Raw genomic sequence first — 23,923 nt, forward strand, 5'->3', positions numbered from 1 at the left:
TCAAGTTGACCAAACCAATCCCTTCGGCAGCAGCCCTCTCTCTCCCTGTCCTGCTCCCAAATAAGGAGGTACACTTACAGGGGTGAAAAGAGAGAGAAAATAAAAAAGATGTGTCATAGAATGAAATAAGAGGACTGGAAGCTCATAGAAAAATCTAGAGAAAAAAAGCCCATATCCTTTTAAGGCTGTGGTTTCCTCCTCCCCTTCTTTCCTCTCCCCTCCTCCCCTCTCTCTCTCACTCGCCTTTTCTCTTGAATGTGGTGAAGTCATTTCAGACAAACGTATTTGTTCTTTTTAAGCCGGCACTCCCTGAGAGCAGACTCTGTACTCTGTTGTAAAGGAGAAGAGAGGAACAATTTTACACCAGCTCACAGAAACACAGGCCCGAAGCCACTTGCACGCATCTGTACCACTAAAGCTGCTCCCAACTAAACACTGTAAGTACATACCTGGCTCCTTCTTAACACATTTGTCTCTTATTCATACTGTTACATTTCCTGGTGTATCAGACATTGTCAAAATGGTGTCAAGTACTTTCTCTAGCATGCTTGGTAAGATGCTACTGACAGTGTTCTATAGTTTTGGACTCTATTTTAGGATTACATGGATGAGAGAGAGAGGGCGAAAAGGCTGTAGACATACTCACATGGGGGAAAACCTGTCTTAATCTTTTTTATATTCAGCCTCTAAACACACACACCCACACGGTCAGTGCCATTTAAGATGAGGATGATTTTTTTTCTCCATTCATATTCCATTCAGCCAGTTCAATGTAACAGTGAAAGGTTTAGGCTACTACATGATACTCACGTTTTCCCTATACCCATCATGAGGTTGCTACAACTTAGCCTATGAATGAACGTTTACAACGTACAGCAGGTGCACACAGGTCGAGAGAAATTTGAGGTGACAGACAGTGACACATGGACAGACAGTGACACATTCAATACCGCCTTGCACACTCTTGCCTGCATCTAGCTGATCTAGGGTGTAACCATTAGTCCAACAGTTGCAAACGAGAGCTTCTATTGGACAAATTCAGGTATGTTTATCCCCGTTTCGTTTGCTTCCGTTTAAGAAACAACAGAATCGGCGGAATGAATACACCTCTGATCACACGTAAACACAGTTCACTTTCATAGCAGCTACACACAGCCTACATCGTAGTCACCATATTAGCTCAAGTAAAATCCTAGTCAACATAGCTAATAGAACTAACGTGTTTGTAAACCCACTACAATCATGCAGTACAGTCAGTAAGCAGTTTAGCTGTTACACCAGCTGGCCCCGGTGGCCATAAATTAGTAAAACCAAAAGCTTACCTTGACTTGGAAGAGTTCCAGTGTTGTGTTGGATAGTCATAGCCAGCTAGCTAACATAGCATCCCACTGTTTGAGCCAGGTGTTTGAGTAGGCTAAACTAGCTAGCTGCATATGCTAGCTAAGCAAGTGAAAGTTAAAAAAAATGACGAAATATAGCTCTCTCTCTCTCGGTTCTCCTTCATTTTTGAAGAATTTAAGTTGTTCAAAACTGTTCAACTATTGTCTTTCTATCTCTTTGAGTCAACTACTCACCACATTTTATGCACTGCAGTGCTAGCTAGCTGTAGCTAATGCTTTCAGTACTAGATTCATTCGCTGATCCTTTGATTGGGTGGACAACATGTCAGTTCATGCTGCAAGAGCTCTGATAGGTTGGAGGACGTCCCCTGGAAGTTGTCATAATTACTGTGTAAGTCTATGGAAGGGGGTGAGAACCATGAGCCTCTTAGGTTTTGTATTGAAGTCAATGTACCCAGAAGAGGACGGAAGCTAGCTGTCCTCCGGCTACACCATGGTGCTACCCTGCAGAGTGCTGTTGAGGCTTCTGTAGACTTTCATTGCAAAACAGTGTGTTTTAATCAATTATTTGATGACGTGAATATATTTAGTATCGTTTTGTCTAAAAAGAATAACTTTTTAAATGTTTAATTATTTTTAGTTTTATGAAATTCACTGAGGAGGATGGTCTTCCCCTTCCTCTGAGGAGCCTCCACTGACCCACACACATCCTGCCCTCTCCCACTCAGTCTCTGCATTGTTTGCATCTAATTAATTAATTCCACGATAACAGAATGATGCTGAGACTCAGATTTTTCACTTTAAAATGTATGTCAAACAAAAAACATTGATGCAAAGTTAAACAAACCATACAACTCTATGCACAAGAACTTGTGCAGATGCAAAGTTTGATAACAAAAATGAAGGTTTGTGCTGTTTGTGCCGTCATTCTGTTACCAAACTTTGCATCTGCACTGTTCTTCAAGTAAATGTGCATACACTTGTATGGTTTGTTTAACTTTGCAAGCATTGTTTTTTGTTTGGCATACATTTTGAAGTGAAAAATCTGAGTCTAAGCATCAATTTGTTACCATGGAATTGTCCTAAGTTCATGTGTACAAAGTCTCTCTTCACTCTGCCCAGAGAGGCTCTATCAGATGGATCCTGTTCACTATCAGATCCTGCTTCTTGTCAAGTCCTGCTCTCTTCACTCTCACACACACATATTCAACTAGCTCTCACAGTCTCACGTCAGAATTAGACGTTCATCCATGTTTCTCAAATGTCCAATTTCGAAGTTTTTAAGGTTAAGTTTAGCCATTAACTCCAAAATCTTAAGGTTAGGCATTAACTCCGAATGGCTAAGGTAAGGGTTAAGGTTTGGGATAGGCTTAGAAGAAAAATCTCAAAAACAACTTTCTATCACTGGATTCAAAGTTGCAACCTTTGGAATCAGAAGCAGATGCTTACATCCATCCACCATCCCCTTCCACAACACCCTAGCAAAACCGAAACCTTCTTGAAGGTAACGGCGCTCACTGTTGCCCTTAGTGGCTGGTTTCCAGGTCATCTCCCGATGTCCTCAGACATGGATGGACGTCGAATAATGACTTGCATCACGGGTGACCTGACTGCACACACTAGCTACACCCCTGTTTAAAACGGGCAGCTCCATGCAAGACAAATTCATGGAACGATTTAGGGGGCTTTCTTTCTCATGATGTAGGCACTGTATCTTTGAGATGGAGACAATGTGGTCAGAGAGTGTTGTGTAACACATGGTGCCTCTTCATTCCCTGTCTATCTGCTGGTACCAGTCTTCAGTGGAGCTGTGGTATGGGAGTAAAACTGTACATGTAAGGGATTAACTATGCTGGTATGTCCAGGGGTCAAGATAACGGTGGATGTTTCAGTGGATGCCCTGAAAACACTGTGACATAACATTTACAAGTTGCGTTGGAAACATTGAATGATGGATCTTTTGTTCAGTGACCCCAGTAGCTTTCACACTCTGTTTCACATCCCTGTAATAATGTCACCTGTAACAGTAATGATTGAGCCACGTTTGAGTGAGGACACAGAGCACATATTGGGTAATAGGAGGTAAAGATGGCTTTACAGGCTGAGTAAGGGCAGACTTGTGATGAGGTATGAATGATGGAGTCAGGCGCAGGAGGTAAAACACCGAAATCAAGACTTTATTCAGTGTACAATAATGTAGCGCATATAGCGACAGAACGAAACTAGCACAAGGGAAAATCAACCTTGGCTGCATACAAGTAAAGAGTTCAACCGAGCTACTCACTCTCACAACGAACAATCACTCACAAAGGACAAGGGGGCAGAGGGAACACTTATACACAGACTAATGAGGGAATGAGTACCAGGTGTGTGTGATTGACAAGACAAGACAAGACAAATGGAGTGATGATAAATGGAGCGGTAGTGACTAGTAAGCCGGTGACGATGAACGCCGAAACCTGCCTGAGCAAGGAGGAGGGGCAGCCTCGGCTGAATTCGTGACAGTACCCCCCCTTGACGCGCAGCTCCAGCAGCGCGCCAACACCGGCCTCGGGGACGGCCAGGAGGACGAGGAGCAGGGCGAGTCGGATGGCGACGATGGAAGTCCCTCAGCAGAGAGTGATCGAGCATATCCCTCACTGGGACCCAGCACCGTTCCACCGGACCGTACCCTTCCCACTCCACGAGGTACTGAAGGCCCCCCAACGAGCGCCTCGAATCCAGGATGGACCGGACAGAGTACGCCGGCGCCCCCTCGATGTCCAAAGGAGGTGGAGGGACCTCCCACACCTCAGACTCCTGGAGCGGACCAGCCACCACCAGTCTGAGGAGAGACACATGAAACGAGGGGTTAATACGGTAATCAGGGGGGAGTAATAACTTATATGTGACCTCGTTGATTCTCCTCAGGACTTTGAACGGCCCTACAAACCGTGGGCTCAGCTTCCGGCAGGGCAGGCGGAGGGGCAGATTCCGGGTCGAGAGCCAGACCCGATCCCCCGGTACAAAGACGGGGGCCTCACTGCGGTGACGGTCAGCGTTGGCCTTCTGACGGCGCGTTGGAGGTGAACATGGGCAGCGTTCCACATCTCCTCCGCGCACCGAAACCAGTCATCCACTGCAGGAGCTTCGGTCTGGCTCTGGTGCCATGGTGCCAGAACCGGTTGATAACCTAAAACACACTGAAATTGCGTTAGGTTCGTAGAGGAGTGGCGGAGAGAGTTCTGGGCATATTCTGCCCATGGCAGGAACACTGACCACTCCCCCGGCCGGTCCTGGCAATAGGACTTCAGGAAACTACCGACATCCTGATTAACCCATTCCACCCGCCCATTACTCTCAGGGTGGAACCCAGAGGTCAGGCTGACCGAGACTCCCAGACGTTCCATGAACGCCTTCCAGACTTTTGACGTGAACTGGGGACCTCGGTCAGACACTATATCCTCTGGTACCCCGTAGTGCCGGAAGACGTGTGTAAACAGGGCCTCCGCAGTTTGCAGAGCCGTGGGGAGACCGGGCAGAGGAAGGAGGCGGCAGGCCTTCGAAAAGCGGTCCACAATGACCAGGATGGTGGTGTTCCCTTGAGAGAGAGGCAGATCAGTTTAAAAAATCAACACTCAAATGAGACCATGGTCGTTGTGGAACTGGTAAAGGTTTTAACTTACCCGCTGGGAGGTGCCTAGGTGCCTTACTCTGGGCGCACACTGAGCAGGAGGAAACATACACCCTCACGTCCTTAGTCAAGGTAGGCCACCAGTACTTTTCGGTCAGGCAGCGCACTGTACGACCGATACCTGGGTGACCAGAGGAGGGTGACGTGTGTGCCCAGTAGATCAGACGATCACGGATAAGCGCAGGCACGTACTATATCCGCGTCCAATGCCCATACTACCAGCGCCACAATGCATGAGTCTGGCAGTATGGGGTTATTGTCTCTGGGCCTCTCCTCTGTATCATACAGCCGGGACAGTGCGTCTGCCTTCACGTTCTTCGTACCCGGAATGTATGACAGTGTGAAATCAAACCGGGTGAAGAATAGGGCCCACCTGGCCTGGCGAGGGTTCAGCCTCCTCGCTGCCCCGATGTACTCCAGGTTAAGGTGGTCCGTCCAGACGAGGAATGGGTGTTTCGCCCCCTCGAGCCAATGTCTCCACACTGTCAGAGCTCGGATACAGCCAACAGCTCCCGATCACCAACACCGTAGTTCAGCTCCGCCGGGCTGAGCTTCTTTGAGAAGAACCCACAGGGGTGGAGCTTGGGTGGCGTGCCCGAGCGTTGAGACAGGACTGCTCCCATCCCAACCTCGGACGCATCCACCTCCACTACGAACGGTAGTGATGGATCGGGGTGGGCCAGTACCGGGGCCGAGGTGAACAGTTCCCTCAGGTTACGGAAGGCCCTGTCAGCCTCTGCAGACCAGCGGTGCCGGGACGGCCCACCCTTCAACAGAGATGTAATGGGAGCTGCGACCTTGCCAAAGCCCCAGATAAACCTCTGATAATAGTTAGCGAAGCCAAGGAAGCGCTGCACCTCCTTTACCGTGGTTGGAGTCAGCCAATTACGCACGGCTGCAATGCGGTCGCCCTCCATCTCCACACCTGTGGTAGAAATGCGGTATCCGAGGAAGGAGACTGACTGCTGGAAAAACGTACACTTTTCTGCCTTAGCATAAAGGTCATTTTCCAACAGTCGGGCCAGTACTTTGCGAACCAGGGACACATGCTCGGCGCGCGTAGCGGAATACACCAAGATGTCCTCAATATAGACCACTACACCACGACCAAGCATGTCCCGAAACACCTCATTCACAAAGGACTGGAAGACTGAGGGAGCATTCATCAAACCATAGGGCATGACCAGGTATTCATAATGCCCCGTGGTTGTGCTGAATGCTGTCTTCCACTCATCTCCCTCTCGGATACGCACCAGGTTGTACGCACTCCTGAGATCTAATTTAGTGAAGCAGCGCGCTCCATGCAATGACTCAACCACTGACGGAATGAGGGGGAGAGGATAGCTAAATCTAATCGTCTCCTTGTTCGGTGGTCGATAGTCAATGCACGGGCGCAGACCGCCGTCTTTCGTCTTCACAAAAAATTAACTCGAGGAGGCAGGTGAAGTGGAGGGACGTATGTACCCCTGGCGCAGGGAGCCTCCGTCGCCGCCTGCGACAGGGGATACACATGACTCCTGGGAGGTACAGCGTCTACCCTAAGGTTTATTGTGCAATCCCCTGCCCGATGAGGTGGTAATTTAGTCGCTTTATTTTTTAGAGAAGACTTGTGCCAGATCATGATATTCGGGGGGAATGCGCACGGTGGAGGCACTGTCAACCGAGCTACTCACTCTCACAACGAACAATCACTCACAAAGGACAAGGGGGCAGAGGGAACACTTATACACAGACTAATGAGGGAATGAGTCCCAGGTGTGTGTGATTGACAAGACAAGACAAGACAAATGGAGTGATGATAAATGGAGCGGTAGTGGCTAGTAAGCCGGTGACAACGAACGCCAAAACCTGCCCGAGCAAGGAGGAGGGGCAGCCTCGGATGAATTCGTGACAAGACTGTTGTTTAGAGAAACCTGGTCTGGGCCTGTTGCAGAAGGCCTGGCCCTGTCAGGACCCAACAGCTCTAACCTGCTCCCCTCCTCCCCCTCCATGTGTATACAATAGCAGACTTTGCTAGCAGCCCTCATCTCCTTCCTCTTTTGCCTTCCTGGAAAAAAGTGCAGTAAACAGATCTATGAACTCTCAATCACACATGGATTTATTCAGGTTCTGTGATGCAGCACACAGACAGTTTTAACCCAAGGCTTTTCACACAGTTTATAGAACCTGTTAGGAACATGCTATAAGGTTTGAGTGAGATTTGGGAAGGTCAGGGGTATCTGTAGTAATCTAACTGCCCCTGCCCTTAACCCATAACAGTCCTCATCAGCCAATCAAGAGCCTCCATGTTGAGAAGGCCTGATCCAGCCAGTGACGTGTCTCTGTACTTGTGATGGGTCAATCGCGAACAAACTGCACTTTTTGAACGTCTCTTTATGGTGAATGTCGGGACCCAAATTGCATGAAAGAGTCATTCATTTGGCTCCCTGATTTGCATTCTGTTACTACAGCTTTTTTTGCTCCAGATAATGATTATCTGCAGATAAATTCTAAAAACATTCTCTGACGAATGTCATTCCTCACTGCAGGAACAATAGATAGTGAGGAGTGAGCCTTTTTCTGGTCCACACACATTTTTAGAGTGTGCAGGCCATCTAATAATTTGGTCAGGTAAAAATGTATATGAACTCACATGTCACGACCTGCCATAATGGCAGGCAACTTTGTAGGCTTTACATTTGCTATTTTTTTTCATGGTTTTAGGTACATTTTTAAATGCCACTGAACGAAGAGCCGGTTGGGAGCCAAATGAATGGTTATTTTAGCTGAACGGAGACAAATGAGCTGGCACACTGAAAATACTCAGAATGTCCATCACTACTCTGTACTGAGTTGAAGGGGATCCTCTCTGGGCATGTTAAAACAGTGCTCTGAGGCAGATCGTCAGATTGAGAAACAGCCCTTCAGATTGGTTAGTGCAGAATCTGGTATTTATGATGATATTTACAAGGGTTGCTGTTTGGTAACGGAACAACGGTAAAATCTCACTAATTTTTTTGTGACCACGTTTTCCAAAAAATGTTAAATATCTACTCCGAATTAAGATTCAAAGATGTCCGCAGAAAGAATAGGGTGTCAGCTATGATATGACACCTTGAGTTTGTAAAAGTCTATTCTGGTTATTGAACTACTGTAAGTGAAGTGGATCAACACCCGGTAACAGAATGATGGTAACAGAATGACATCATGGGTCCCTGATCTGTACTATACAGAAATGCATAATTATGAATTCCATTGTCTTCAAGGTGATGTATCCTGAATGAAATAAAATGTTATTTTTCCTAACGATGCAGAGTAAAAAAAAAAAACGAAATACTAAAATAAAAGAGGAATAAAATACACAAGAATGAAGCTATATACAGGTTGTACCAGTACCAGATCGATGTGCAGGGGTACGAGGTATTTGAGTTAGATATGTAAATAAAGTCAGGGTAAAGTGACTAGGCATCAGGATAGATAATAATACGAGTAAGAATAAAGAAAAGAGTAGCAGCAGCATATATAATATAATTATATATAATATAATATAATATAATATAATAATAATAATATAATATGCCATTTAGCAGACGCTTTTATCCAAAGCGACTTACAGTCATGCGTGCATACATTTTTTTTGTGTATGGGTGGTCCCGGGGATCGAACCCTCTACCTTGGCGTTACAAGCGCCGTGCTCTACCAGCTGAGCTACAGAGGACCATATGATGAGTGTGTGTGTGTGCGTATGTAGTGCATGTGAATGTGTGTGGTTTTTGTGTGAGAGTGGCAGTGTAGTGTGTGTGTGTGTGTGTGTGTGTGTGTGTGTGTGTGTGTGTGTGTGTGTATAGTGTGCATAGAGTCAGTGCAAGATAGAGTCAATGCAGATAGTCCGGGTAACCATTTAATTAACTACAGTAACTTCCAAAAGTATTCACATTCCTTGACTTTTTCCACATTCTGTTGTATTACAGCCTGAATTTAAAATGGATTACATTGAGATGTTTTTGTCACTGGCTTACACACAATACCCAATAATGTCAAAGTGGAATTATGTTTTTAGAAATGTTTATAAATTAATTAAAAATGAAAAGATGAAATGTCTTGAGTCAATAAGTATTCAACCACTTTGTTATGGCAAGCCTAAATAATTTCAGGAGTAAAAATGTGCTTAACAGGTCATAATATATTGCACGGACTCTGTGTGCTATAATAGTATATAACATGATTATTGAATGACTACCTCATCTCTGTACCCCACACATACAATTATCTGTAAGGTCCCTCAGTCGAGCAGTGAATTTCAAACACAGATTTAACCACAAACACCAGGGTGGTTTTCCAATGCCTCGCAAAGAAGGGCACCTATTGGTAGATGGATGAAGAAAAAAAAAAGCAGACATTGAATATCCTTTTGAGCATGGTGAAGTTATTAATTACACTTTGGATGGTGTATCAATACACACAGTCACTACAAAGATACAGGCGTAGAAAGCTCTTAGAGACTTACCCAGAAAAACTCACAGCTGCCAAAAGTGCCTCTACAAAGTATTGACTCAGGGGTGTGAATACTTATGTAAATTCGAGATTTCTGTATTTCATGTTCAATACATTTGTCTTATTTCTTGTTTGTTTCACAAGAAAAAATATTTTGCATCTTCAAAGTGGTAGGCATGTTGTGTAAATCAAATGATACAAACACCCAAAAAATCCATTTTAATTCCAGGCTGTAAGGAAACAAAATAGGAAAAATGCCAAGGGGGGTGACTACTTTCGCAAGCCACTGCAAATGTTGATATTAGTTTGCAGGGGTCTTTACTTCAACATTATTGTGTTTTGATGTATTTATATAACATTTTAAAACTTTTTCTACTAGATGTTTTCTAAGACCACTTTTCCATCTGTTTGACCAGAATTCAAAGCCTTTGCTTATTCCAAATGTTTAGGATGGAAAATGGTTGAAAAATGTACATAAATATAGACTCTTAGCTTTCTTTTGACACCAGATTTGATGTGTTCCTATGAACTTAACATTTTAGTGCTCATGAGGCTACATGGAAATGTAAACTGGACTCAGGGGTAGACGTAACATAGTAAATGTAAATCCAAGACACTCCAATTAGTATGATATGTTAGGTTTCGTATGGTATGTATTAATTTGTGGATGTCCATGATCCATTTCGTATGATATGTTACGAATTACAATTCGTACAATATGTTAGGAATTTGCTAAACGTATGATATGTTACGAATTCCAATTTATTGTGGCTAACATTAGTTAGGTGGCTAACTCTTATGTTAGCTAGGTGACTAACGTTAGCTAGGCGACTAATGTTAGCTAGGCTAGAAGTTAGGTTTAGGGGAAGGGTTAGCTAACATGCTAAGTAGTTGCAAAGTAGCAAAAAAGTAGTAAGTAGTTGAAAAGTTGCTAATTAGCTGAAATGCTAAAGTTGTCAATGATGAGCTTCAAACACGCAACCTTTGGGTTGCTAGACATTCGCGTTATACCCAGACCAACCACCCTACTCTTGTTTTTGCCTTAAAGATGCACTATGCAAAGATTGCTCCTCCAATTACTGGTTGCTAAAATTCTAATAGTTCGCCTAATTTCAGTATATACAGTGGGGAGAACAAGTATTTGATACACTGCCGATTTTGCAGGTTTTCCTACTTACAAAGCATGTAGAGGTCTGTAATTTTTATCATAGGTACACTTCAACTGTGAGAGACGGAATCTAAAACAAAAATCCGGAAAATCACATTGTATGATCTTTAAGTAATTAATTTGCATTTTATTGCATGACATAAGTATTTGATACATCAGAAAAGCAGAACTTAATATTTGGTACAGAAACCTTTGTTTGCAATTACAGAGATCATACGTTTCCTGTAGGTCTTGACCAGGTTTGCACACACTGCAGCAGGGATTTTGGCCCACTCCTCCATACAGACCTTCTCCAGATCCTTCAGTTTTCGGGGCTGTCGCTGGGCAATACGGACTTTCAGCTCCCTCCAAAGATTTTCTATTGGGTTCAGGTCTGGAGACTGGCTAGGCCACTCCAGGACATTGAGATGCTTCTTACAGAGCCACTCCTTAGTTGCCCTGGCTGTGTGTTTCGGGTTGTTGTCATGCTGGAAGATCCAGCCACGACCCATCTTCAATGCTCTTACTGAGGGAAGGAGGTTGTTGGCCAAGATCTCGCGATACATGGCCCCATCCATCCTCCCCTCAATACGGTGCAGTCGTCCTGTCCCCTTTACAGAAAAGCATCCCCAAAGAATGATGTTTCCACCTCCATGCTTCACGGTTGGGATGGTGTTCTTGGGGGTTGTACTCATCCTTCTTCTTCCTCCAAACACGGCGAGTGGATTTTAGACCAAAAAGCTATATTTTTGTCTCATCAGACCACATGACCTTCTCCCATTTCTCCTCTGGATCATCCAGATGGTCATTGGCAAACTTCAGACGGGCCTGGACATGCGCTGGCTTGAGCAGGGGGACCTTGCGTGCAGGATTTTAATCCATGATGGCATAGTGTGTTACTAATGGTTTTCTTTGAGACTGTGGTCCCAGTTCTCTTCAGGTCATTGACCAGGTCCTGCCGTGTAGTTCTGGGCTGATCTCTCACCTTCCTCATGATCATTGATGCCCCACGAGGTGAGATCTTGCATGGAGCCCCAGACCGAGGGTGATTGACCGTCATCTTGAACTTCTTCAATTTTCTAATAATTGCGCCAACAGTTGTTGCCTTCTCACGAAGCTGCTTGCCTATTGTCCTGTAGCCCATCCCAGCCTTGTGCAGATCTACAATTTTATCCCTGATGTCCTTACACAGCTCTCTGGTCTTGGCCATTGTGGAGAGGTTGGAGTCTGTTTGATTGAGAGTGTGGACAGGTGTCTTTTATTCAGGTAACGAGTTCAAACAGGTGCAGTTAATACAGGTAATGAGTGGAGAACAGGAGAGCTTCTTAAAGAAAAACTAACAGGTCTGTGAGAGCCGGAATTCTTACTGGTTGAATTTTTGTTTTAGATTCCGTCTCTCACAGTTGAAGTGTACCTATGATAACAATTACAGACCTCTACATGCTTTGTAAGTAGGAAAACCTGCAAAATCGGCAGTGTATCAACTACTTGTTCTCCCCACTGTATGTGACAAAACAAGCAAGTATAGTGTAGAAAATCATTGTACCATCTAAAACAGGGGTGTCAAACTCATTTTAGCTCAGGGCCACATGGAGGAAAATCTATTCCCAAGTGGGCCGGTCCGGAAAAATCATGGTATATATAACTTAAAAACAACAACTTCAGATTGTTTTCTTTGTTTTAATACGATCAACATACAACATAAAGCTGGAGCCTGAGGACAGTGTGTCCAAAATAGTACAAGCGCAACATCACTATTAATCATAAAACACGTCAAGTTTATTTGAAAATTCTAAAGAAAAAGAACACACAAACACACAATGCCTCAGTGATTAACAGAACTGTTTCACAGATCACAGAACTATATCAGGGTGTCATTTCTCAGGCAGAAATGTAGATAAAAATAATGAAATCCTGTTCCCCAAACAAGTGCAAGAACCACAGAGTCAAGAATAGGTTAAATATACAAATCAAATCAAATCAAATCAATTAAAAACAATAGCACATCAACACAAAAACATATAAACATAAATCTGAAAGCGTTGCTCAAACTCCCGTAACAGTCCCGTTATTTTATCTTTGAACCGCTTCATGTCTGCCACATGTTGGGTCGCGCACACATTTTTCAGACAGGGGAAGTGAGCTGCATCACCACCGGCAAGTTGCGTCTCCCACAATGACAGCTTCAACTTGAAAGAACGTATGCTGTCATAATACTGCGTGACAACTTTGTTGCGCCCTTGCAGCTGTTTGTTCAAGTTATTCAGGTGCTCTGTAACATCCACCATAAATGCAAGGTCCTGCATCCATTCTGCGGAATGAAATTCTAACACTGGTTTGCCCTTTTCTTCCATGAACTGTTCAATTTCTTCTCGTAAATCAAAGAAACGCCTCAGCACAGCACCTCGGCTTAACCATCTTACCTCAGTGTGGTATGGCAGGCCATAGATGTGGTCTTTCTCTCTGAGAAGGCTGTCAAACTGACGGTGATTCAGGCTTCTGGATCGGATGAAATTAACAGTTTGGATGACCACCTTCATGACGTTATCCATCTTTAATGACTTGCAACACAAAGCCTCCTGGTGCAAAATACAGTGAAAAGTCAAAAAATCACGTCCTCCATTTGCAGATTGCACTTTCTCTCTGAACTTTGTCACAACGCCTGCTTTTTTCCCGATCATTGAGGGCGCACCATCTGTAGCCAGGCTGACAGCGCGGGACCAGTCCACTCCGACCCTGTCCAGCGCGCCGACGAGTGCGGTAAAAATATCAGCTGCTGTCGTTGTATCTGTCATCGGCACCAACTCCACGAACTCCTCGGTGACGGTCAATGTGTCATCAACTCCGCGGATGAAAATGGCCAGTTTTGCAACATCTGTAATGTCCGTGCTTTCATCAATTGCAACCGAAAACGCAATAAATTACTTTACTTTTTGCTTCAACTGGCTGTCCAAATCCACTGAAAGATCGGAAATCCTGTCTGCAACTGTGTTTCTTGTCAGGCTGATATTTGCAAAAGCCTGCCGCTTTTCAGGGCACACAATCTCCGCTGCCTTCATCATGCATGTTTTTACAAATTCACCCTCACTAAATGGTTTTGAAGCCACTGCGATTTCATTAGCAATGAGGTAGCTAGCTTTCACTGCAGCGTCACTGATGTCTCGGCTATGAGTAAACACAGACTGCTGTTTCTTCAGACCCGCCAACAGTTCATTCACCTTCTCTCATCTCCGCTGTCCTTGAAAGTTGTCATATTTGTCGGCATGAAGACTCACATAGTGGCGACGAAGGTTATATTCTTTCAGCACTGCAACATGCTCTGAACACACCAAACATACAGCTTTCCCATTAAATTCCGTGAATAAATAGGATGACCATTTTTCTTGGAACACTCTGCGTCCACTTTTCTCTTTTTTGACAGAGACATATTGGGGCAATGAGGGTGCCAAAGCACATAATGTTAAAAGTAGAAGCCGTAATAAATATCGCGGGCAAAACAAAGTAGCTCATTGACTGCAGGTGCTTGACCTACTTGCTCTGCCCCGGTATAAACAGTTTGCTTGCTTAACAAAATTGCTATTGCGCCATCCAGCGGACGCAATTGGAACAGCAGTTTATTTTATTGAAAAATTTCTGCGCATTTTTATACTTTTTTTTTTTTTTTATCATCTCGCGGGCCGGATTAAACCCGTTTGCGGGCCTGATCAGGCCCGTGGGACGGACGTTTGACACCCCTGATCTAAAATATATTTTCCATAACCAAAAATATTGTATTTTCAGCTGTTTGAAGCTGGTGTACAAAACCGAAAGTAAAAGATGCAAAAACTAAACTTGAGAAAGGGAAGCATAGCGCGCATAGAACAGATCTACCGCTTCTTAGACTTGTTTTCAATGAGAATGACAGATCTATAACACACATTTCTATGTGAATCTGGTCGGGTCGCCCAAAAAGTTACATATTGCTGCTTTAAGTAACCTTCCATCTTATGTAACCATACCAAACGTAACATATCATACTCATTTGAGTGTCGTGCCCTGTTACAAGCTCTGGTTGTGACATAACTAGGCTGACAGATAAGAGAACAACAGGTTCTTCCTCCACATCCCATATTACATACAGTACCAGTCAAAAGTTTGGACACACCTACTCGTTCAAGAGTTTTTCTTTATTTTTACAATTTTCTACATTGTAGAATAATAGTGAAGACATCAAAATTATGAAATAACACATGGAATCATGTAGTAACCAAAAAAGTGTTAAACAAATCAAAATATATTTTATGTTTGAGATTCTTCAAATAGCCACCCTTTGCCTTGATGACAGCTTTGCACACTCTTGGCATTCTCTTAACCAGCTTCCTTCTTGGTCAAATAGCCCTTACACAGCCTGGAGGTGTGTTTTGGGTCATTGTCCTGTTGAAAAACAAATGATAATCCCACTAAGTGCAAACCAGATGGGATGGTGTACCGCTGTAGAATGCTGTGGTAGCCATGCTGGTTAAGTGTGCCTTGAATTCTAAATAGATCACGGACAGTGTCACCAGCAAAGCACCCCCACACCATCACACCTCCTCCTCCATGCCTCACGGTGGGAACCACACATTCGGAGATCATCCGTTCACCTACTCTGTGTCTCACAAAGACACGTCAGTTGGAACCAAAAATCTCAAATTTGGACTCATCAGACCAAAGGACAAATTTCCACCGGTCTAATGTCCATTGCTCGTGTTTCTTGGCCCAAGCAAGTCTTTTTTTCTTATTGGTGTCCTTTAGTAGTGGTTTCTTTGCAGCAATTCGACCATGAAGGCCTGATTCACGCAGTCTCCTCTGAACAGTTGTTGTTGAGATGTGTCTGTTACTTGAACTTTTATTTGGGCTGCAATTTCTGAAGCTGGTAACTAATGAACATATCCTCTGCAGTAGAGGTTACTCTGGGTCTTCCTTTCCTGTGGCGGTCCTCATGAGAGACAGTTTCATCATAGCGCGTGATGGTTTTTGCGACTGCACTTGAAGAAACGTTCAAAGTTCTTGACATTTTCCGGAGTGACTGACCTTCATGTCTTGAAGTAATGATGGACTGTCGTTTCTCTTTGCTTATTTGAGCTGTTCTTGCCATAATATGGACTTTGTCTTTTACCAAATAGGGCTATCTTCTGTATACCACCCCTACCTTGTCACAACACAACTGATTGGCTCAAACGCATTAAGAAGGAAAGAAATTCCACAAATTAAGCTGGTTGAGAGAATGCCAAGAGTGTGCAAAGCTGTCATCAAGGCAAAGGGTGGCTACTTTTGAAGAATCAAATATATTTTGATTTGTTTAACACTTATTTTAGTTACTACATGATTCCATATGTGTTATTTCATAGTTTTAATGTCTTCACTATTTTTCTACAATGTAGAAAATAGTAAAAAATAAAGAAAAACCCTGGAATGAGTAGGTGTGTTCAAACTTTTGACTGGTACTGTATGTAGTAATAACCCTACACTGCTCTGCTTTTCTCTGGGTGAGGAGAGACACTGACATGGAACTATTAGCTATTAGCTCTAATAGCTCTGGTCTGGGAGTCATTAGCTACTGGATGACAGCTGGTGAATTAGGATTAGGAAGTAATGCTTTCTCAGTATTAGAGCTGACCAACATAAACAAATGCTAACAACTGTCACAAACGGTACGGCAGTGCACGCAACCACTCATATTGAGTAACATTGACAGACCTCTGTTGTGAAAGAATCAAGATAGTTGTGGCCTGGCCAAAACAGAATTATTAACACAATGGATTGCACAATTAATATGCAAGAATGGCCAATCTGAAACTCAATCAATATTTGTGTGTGTGTGTGTGTGTGTATTGTTGTTAAGGCCAGAGAGATCAGAGGGTCTCTCACAGATGTTTCTCTCACTCTGCACAAAAACAGGAAGCAGAACATTGAGGCGCTTAAGGCAGAGAATGTGCTCTCCAGTTTCACTGTAGTCTGGCTTGCCAGTGCCATTTCAAACATCACATACAAGATCTGTGAAAAAACAGACGTGTACCTGCATGCTACATTTATCATATTGGGCCTGTCTTCATATACAACTATGCTCCTATACACACACACACTGACATTGACACATGCACTCAAGCGGTGCCTACACCTCCTTTCCAAACACAGTATTAAGCCAGTATTAAGTTGCTTGTCCTTTTCTTTTGCACGTTGATATCCCTATACAGCACAGGAGGTTGGTAGCACCTTAATTGTGGAGGACGTGCTCGTGGTAATGGCTGGAGCGGAATGAGTGGAATGGTATCAAACACATGGTTTATGTGTTCGTCATTCCATTCGCTCCATCCTAGTCATTCTTATGAGCCGTCCCCCTCTCAGCAGCCTCCACTGCTATACAGCCACAAGACCTGATTGAATACTATTGTGATAGCATGAATCAATGTGGCTTGATAACTGATACCTGAATGTTGACTTTTGAGGCAAGTAAAGAGGAGAGGGGAGGAGCATGTTGCTGTTAATTCTAGCTCCTACTGATAATATCTCTTACACAGTTGAAGTCGGAAGGTTACATACACCTTAGCCAAATACATTTAAACTCAGTTTTTCACAATTCCTGACATTTAATCCTAGTAAAAATTCCCTGTCTTAGGTCAGTTAGGATCACCACTTTATTTTAAGAATGTGAAATGTCAATAATAGTAGAGTGATTTATTTCAGCTTTTATTTCTTTCATCACATTCCCAGTGGGTCAGAAGTTTACATACACTCAATTAGTATTTGGTAGCATTGCCTTTAAATTGTTTAACTTGAGTCAAACATTTCGGGTAGCCTTCCACAATAAGTTGGGTGAATTTTGGCCCATTCCTCCTGACAGAGCTGGTGTAACTGAGTCAGGTTTGTAGGCCTCCTTGCTCGCACAAGCTTTTTCAGTTCTGCCCACCATTTTCTATAGGATTGAGGTCGGGGCTTTGTGATGGCCACTCCAATACCTTGACTTTGTTGTCCTTAAGCCATTTTGCCACAACTTTGGAAGTATGCTTGGGGTTATTGTCTATTTGGAAGACCCATTTGCGACCAAGCTTTAACTTCTTGACTGATGTCTTGAGATGTTGCTTCAATATATCCACATAATTTTCCTTCCTCATGATTCCATCTATTTTGTGAAGTGCACCAGTCCCTCCTGCAGCAAAGCACCCCCACAGCATGATGCTGCCACCCCCGTGCTTCACGGTTGGGATGGTGTTCTTCGGCTTGCAAGTTTCCCTCTTTTTCCTCCAAACATAACGATGGTCATTATGGCCAAACAGTTCTATTTTTGTTTCATCAGTCCAGAAGACATTTCTTCAAAAAGTACAATATTTGTCCCCATGTGCAGTTGCAAACCGTAGTCTGGCTTTTTTATGGCGGTTTTGGAGCAGTGGCTTCTTCCTTGCTGAGCGGCCTTTCAGGTTAGGTCGATATAGGACTTGTTTTACTGTGGATATAGATACCTTTTTACCTGTTTCCTCCAGCATCTTCACAAGGTCCTTTGCTGTTGTTCTGGGATTGATTTGCACTTTTCGCACCAAAGTACGTTTATCTCTAGGAGACAGAACAAGTCTCCTTCCTGAGCGGTATGACGGCTGCGTGGTCCCATGGTGTTTATACTTGCGTACTATTGTTTGTACAGATGAACGTGGTACCTTCAGACGTTTGGAAATTGCTCCCAAGGATGAACCAGACTTGTGGAGGTCTACAATTTTTTTGCTGAGGTCTTGGCTGATTTATTTTGATTTTCCCATAATGTCAAGCAAAGAGGCACTGAGTTTGAAGGTAGGCCTTGAAATACATCCACAGGTACACCTCCAATTGACTCAAATGATGTCAATTAGCCTATCAGAAGCTTCTAAAGCCATGACATCATTTTCTGGAATTTTCCAAGCTGTTTAAAGGCACAGTCAACTTAGTGTATGGAAACTTCTGACCCACTGGAATTGTGATACAGTGAATTATAAGTTAAATAATCTGTCTGTAAACAATTGTTGGAAAAATTACTTGTGTCATGCACAAAGTAGATGTCCTAACCGACTTGCCAAAACTATAGTTTGTTAACAAGAAATGTGTGGAGTGAATGAAAAACAAGTTTTAATGACTTCCGACTTCAACTGTATGTCTTACTCACCATGCAGCAACATGAGTAATCTTTTGAACAATGTCCTGTTGGGAGGGGATATTCACTATGCCTCACTTTGAGACATACAGTAAGATCATAAGGTAATTGCGGATGTAGACATTTAGCCCAACAATATCATCTAGCTAGCACAATGCTCTATGTATTTACAGACATTGCATAGTATGGACTGGGCCATAGGGTTTACCACTTGCCACAGTGTCCTTTGTTGGGCACTAATACACAGAAGAGTCAGAACACATAACAGAGTGAGTAATGAAGGTTAACTGTAACAGCTACCCCGGTGAGAAAGGAAGGAAGGAAGTGACAGAGGAGAGCCAGCTGGTAGGACTGAGCCAAACAGGATGTAGACAGCAGGGTGTGGCCGGGGAGGACAGGAAGCAGCTAGGAGCCAATGAGAGCAGCAGGCTCACAGAGACACAACCTTAACCTTTGACCCCCAGCTCTGAGAGGTTCTGGGATAGTTATTGTTCAAGATACCAGCACAGGTACTGAGACTTTTCGATTCTACAGTCCAAGAATTAGGTCTAGATTTGAAGTCTCCATCTGGTGGTATGTACTATGGCCATGTGCCCCCCTGGCATAGTAGTCTTCAAGTTGGTAGGCATTTAGACTCTCTGTTAAAAGTTCTGAACTCAAGATCAGAGGGCCTGACACATATATACACAAATGTTATACACACACACACACACAGAGAGAGAGAGAAAGAGATCAGCAGACTCTGATTACGGACCTATTTGTGTTGACTCAGGGCCAGTTTTGAGGGTGTCGGCAGACTAGGGACATGAATGTGAGTACTGTTCCGGAATCGTCTGAAATAGTTACACTGCCACTGTTACACATAGACAACCTATCACAGTATTCATGGTATTCTCTATGTGAGGAAGTTGCTTCTCACCTACAGACATTTCTGGTTTATCATATTTACTCAAAGTATAAATATTTATTCAAGTTATTTATTTAAGAACAAGTTGTGTTTTGTGTATGTATTTATTCATTCAGTCACTTCAACAGTTCTAAGTTTACTTATCCACCATATCAAACCTCTACAGCAAATTGTGTTAAAGTGTTTAATTGTTTATTTGTTTCTAATGGCTAAGCACTAATGAAGTGGCTAACTGACACAGCTGATTTTATCCCTGGTAATTAGGTCACCTGCCATTTCAAATAGGTGTGCCCAAATAGTTGTTAGTTGGTTGTATTTTAACCTAGGTGAGACACGGTTTTAAGCTGCCAATGTATTTGGGTTTTAACTTGCTCTGGAAATACATGTATTGTTATTTCTTTATAAATATGATACCTTTGAACAGTTCATCAGTTGTTAAAGTCTTTCAAGGAGTAATATCTTGTATGATGTATCTTATTTATTATGTAGGCTGTTGTTTTGTTGTGATAATTGTGTTAACCCTGTTTAGACCCCCAGGAAGAAAGGAGCAGCTAATGGGATCCTAATAAATATTAACACTAGGGGTTAGAGTAAGCCATCTCTTTTACACTATGTCTTAGATACTTTGTCTTTACCTTATGTTAGCTTCTATATAACTGAAGTGTATGGATGGTCAATAACAAAGACAACACACCAATGTTTGCCTGCCCTATCTGAAACGATATCTCTCTCCTTGCAGGAACAGTCATGGCAAACAAAGGTCCCTCCTACGGTCTGAGCCGTGAGGTGCAGAGTAAGATCGATAAGAAGTATGACCAGGATCTGGAGGAGAGGCTGACTGAGTGGATCATCGCCCAGTGTGGAGCCGGAGTGGGCCAACCCGAGGCAGGCAAGACCGGTTGGCAGAACTGGCTCAAGGACGGATGTGTGAGTGCCTATCTTTCTCATACCTTGTGGATGTGGGGGGAGTGTGTGTGAAGGTAGGTTTGCTTGAATTTGTCTGCCAGTCTTGCACAGGTAGTGAATACTTTTCCTCTCTCCCCCTCTCCAGGTGCTGTGTGAGCTGATCAACAGCCTGTCCAGTGGGAACAAGCCCATCAGGAAGATCCAGAGCTCAGGCATGGCTTTCAAACAGATGGAGCAGATCTCCCAGTTCCTCAACGCGGCTGAGAAGTACGGCATCACCAAGACCGACATGTTCCAGACAGTCGACCTCTGGGAGGGTATGTACATCAAGCCAGCTGCCATCAGCTGTACCCTCCCACATTACACTTCATACACAAATCACCGCTATCCTCAGTTCAACTAGCATGCTATACAGAGCATTTGAAATACTATTGCTGCTTATTCACCATGCCTAAAGTAGCTGCATTCACTGTTTCTTAGACTATGCTATACAGTAGTTGCAGTCCCTCTTACTAAACAAGTGTCTGGATGTGCAGTATTAATGTCTTACTGTGTATTCATGTGTCTGTAGGGAAAGACCTGGCTGCTGTCCAGAGGACCCTGATGGCCCTGGGAAGCATGGCTGTCACCAGGGACGATGGGACGTACCGTGGAGACCCCAACTGGTTCCATAAGTGAGTCAGAACCTCATTCTGTCCTCTCCGTAGAAACAGTCCTGTCATTAGACTGATCTCTTACAGCTCTCTGCATACTCCCATTTCTGTAATAAAGGGAACTGTTTGATCACAATATGAATAGTGACTGTAAATGTAGTGTGCTGTACATGACGGTTTCTGTCTACAGGAAATCTATGGAGAACAGACGGGAGTTCTCAGAGGACCAGCTGAATGAAGGCAAGAGCGTCATCGGCCTGCAGATGGGCACCAACAAGGGGGCATCTCAGGCTGGCATGACTGGGTACGGGCGACCCAGGCAGATCCTAAACAATAACCCCTAAAACATGACAATGCCCTGTCACCCCACACCTCAGTACATTCCTCCCTCTCTCTGCCAGTCACTGGAGACAGAAGCTCTCTGTAAACTCAAACAAACAGGAGAGTCTCAACAAACTGGACCAAAATGGGGACCATAAAACATACTTGTACACAAAGCACAGATACACACACAGAAACCTAGTGACCAAAGTCTGTAAAATCATGTTTTTATTGAATATGCCGAATAGACATGACTACATAGGAAAGAAACACATTCCATTTAGATACTGCTTTTAACACTGCACTCTGATGGTAATAAGTCTTGAGACATTTTGCTAGAATATGCTGGGTTTGTACTGGGAAAGATGCAGTAAGATGCTGTCAATAATAATCAAATGTTGGGCCACCTTTCAAGAGCTCAGTATTTTTGTATGTTGATAATTAATGATTCTGAAATAAAGTTCAGTTTAATTTGAAAAACGCTTCTCATTCTTTACAACACATAGATACCAAAGAACTACACTGCAAGATAACAATACTGAACAAAAATATTAACTCAACATATAAAGTGTTGGTTTCATGAGCTGAAATAAAAGATCCCAGACATTTTCAATTAGCACAAAAAGCTTCTCTCATGTTGTGCACACATTTGTTTACATCACTGTCAGTGTTTCTCCTTTGCCAAGATAATCCATCCACCTGACAGATGTGGCATATTAAGAAGCTGATTAAACAGCATGATCATTACACAGGTGCATCTTGTGCTGGAGACAAAAGGCCACTTTAAAATGTGCAGTTTTGTCACAATGCCACAGATGTCTCAAGTTGAGGGAGCGTGCAATTTGCATGCTGACTGCAGGAATGTCCACCAGTGCTGTTGCCAGAGAATGTAACGTTCATTTCTCTACCATAAGCCACCTCCAACGCCAATTTTTGAGAATTTGGCAGTATGGCCTCACAACCGCAGACCACGTGTAACCACGCCAGTCCAGGACCTCCACATTCGGCTCTACCTGCGGAATCGTCTGAAACAAGCCACCTGGACAGCTGATGAAACTGGAGTATTTCTGTCTGTAATAAAGCCCTTTTGTGGGTAAAAACTCATTCTGATTGGCTGGGCCTGGCTCCCCAGTGTGTGGGCCTATGCCCTCCCAGGCTCACCCATGGCGGCTCCCCTGCTTGGTCATGTGAAATCCATAGATTAGGGCCTAATGAATTCATTTCAATTGACTGATTTCCTTATATGAACTGTAATTCAGTCAAATCTTTTAAGTTGTTGCATGTTGCATTTATATTTTTGTTCAGTATAGTTAGACCGGGCTTTTGTGGTTTATTTATATACCGGTATGTACATTGAGGTTAGAACAGTTCCTGTAGGCTACTCTCAATATGATTTGTACAGTCTGGATGATAAAGTACAGAACTAATATGCAGTATAGTAACATAAGTTTCAATGAAATCCAACTCTCTCTGCCATCTAACCCTGCTGGAGCTGGTTGGTCATTACAGGAGAACTCTGGGGTCTTTAGCGGGGCCCTTTCTCCACACTACTGGAGATATAGGTACAGTGGGGAAAAAATTATTTAGTCAGCCACCAATTGTGCAAGTTCTCCCACTTAAAAAGATGAGAGAGGCCTGTAATTTTCATCATAGGTACATGTCAACTATGACAGACAAAATGACGAAAAAAAATCCAGAAAATCACATTGTAGGATTTTTAATGAATTTATTTGCAAATTATGGTGGAAAATAAGTATTTGGTCAATAACAAAAGTTTCTCAATACTTTGTTATATACCCTTTGTTGGTAATGACACAGGTCAAACGTTTTCTGTAAGTCTTCACAAGGTTTTCACACACTGTTGCTGGTATTTTGGCCCATTCCTCCATGCAGATTTCCTCTAGAGCAGTGATGTTTTGGGGCTGTCGCTGGGCAACACGGACTTTCAACTCCCTCCAAAGATTTTCTATGGGGTTGAGATCTGGAGACTGGCTAGGCCACTCCAGGACCTTGAAATGCTTCTTACGAAGCCACTCCTTCGTTGCACGGGTGGTGTGTTTGGGATCATTGTCATGCTGAAAGACCCAGCCACGTTTCATCTTCAATGCCCTTGCTGATGGAAGGAGGTTTTCACTCAAAATCTCACAATACATGGCCCCATTCATTCTTTCCTTTACACGGATCAGTCGTCCTGGTCCCTTTGCAGAAAAACAGCCCCAAAGCATGATGTTTCCACCCCCATGCTTCACAGTAGGTATGGTGTTCTTTGGATGCAACTCAGCATTCTTTGTCCTCCAAACACGACGAGTTGAGTTTTTACCAAAAAGTTCTAATGCACTCTAGCAAACTTCAGACGGGCCTGGACA

General features: G+C 43.5%; 1 protein-coding gene across 1 annotated transcript; it reads left to right on the plus strand.

Annotated features, from left to right (window-relative positions):
• The first annotated feature begins 241 nt into the window (after positions 1 to 241).
• LOC121579973 (transgelin) lies at positions 242 to 22,037 on the plus strand. The gene is made up of 5 exons (XM_041895007.2): positions 242 to 437; positions 20,417 to 20,604; positions 20,729 to 20,900; positions 21,155 to 21,257; positions 21,427 to 22,037. Exons 2-5 carry the CDS (start codon positions 20,425 to 20,427, stop codon positions 21,578 to 21,580), a joined length of 609 nt encoding a protein of 202 aa, XP_041750941.1. The 5' UTR covers positions 242 to 437; positions 20,417 to 20,424; the 3' UTR covers positions 21,581 to 22,037.
• Positions 22,038 to 23,923: the final 1,886 nt, after the last annotated feature.

Source organism: Coregonus clupeaformis, chromosome 13 (assembly GCF_020615455.1).
Source record: "Coregonus clupeaformis isolate EN_2021a chromosome 13, ASM2061545v1, whole genome shotgun sequence".
NCBI classification, from domain to species: Eukaryota; Metazoa; Chordata; class Actinopteri; order Salmoniformes; family Salmonidae; genus Coregonus; species Coregonus clupeaformis.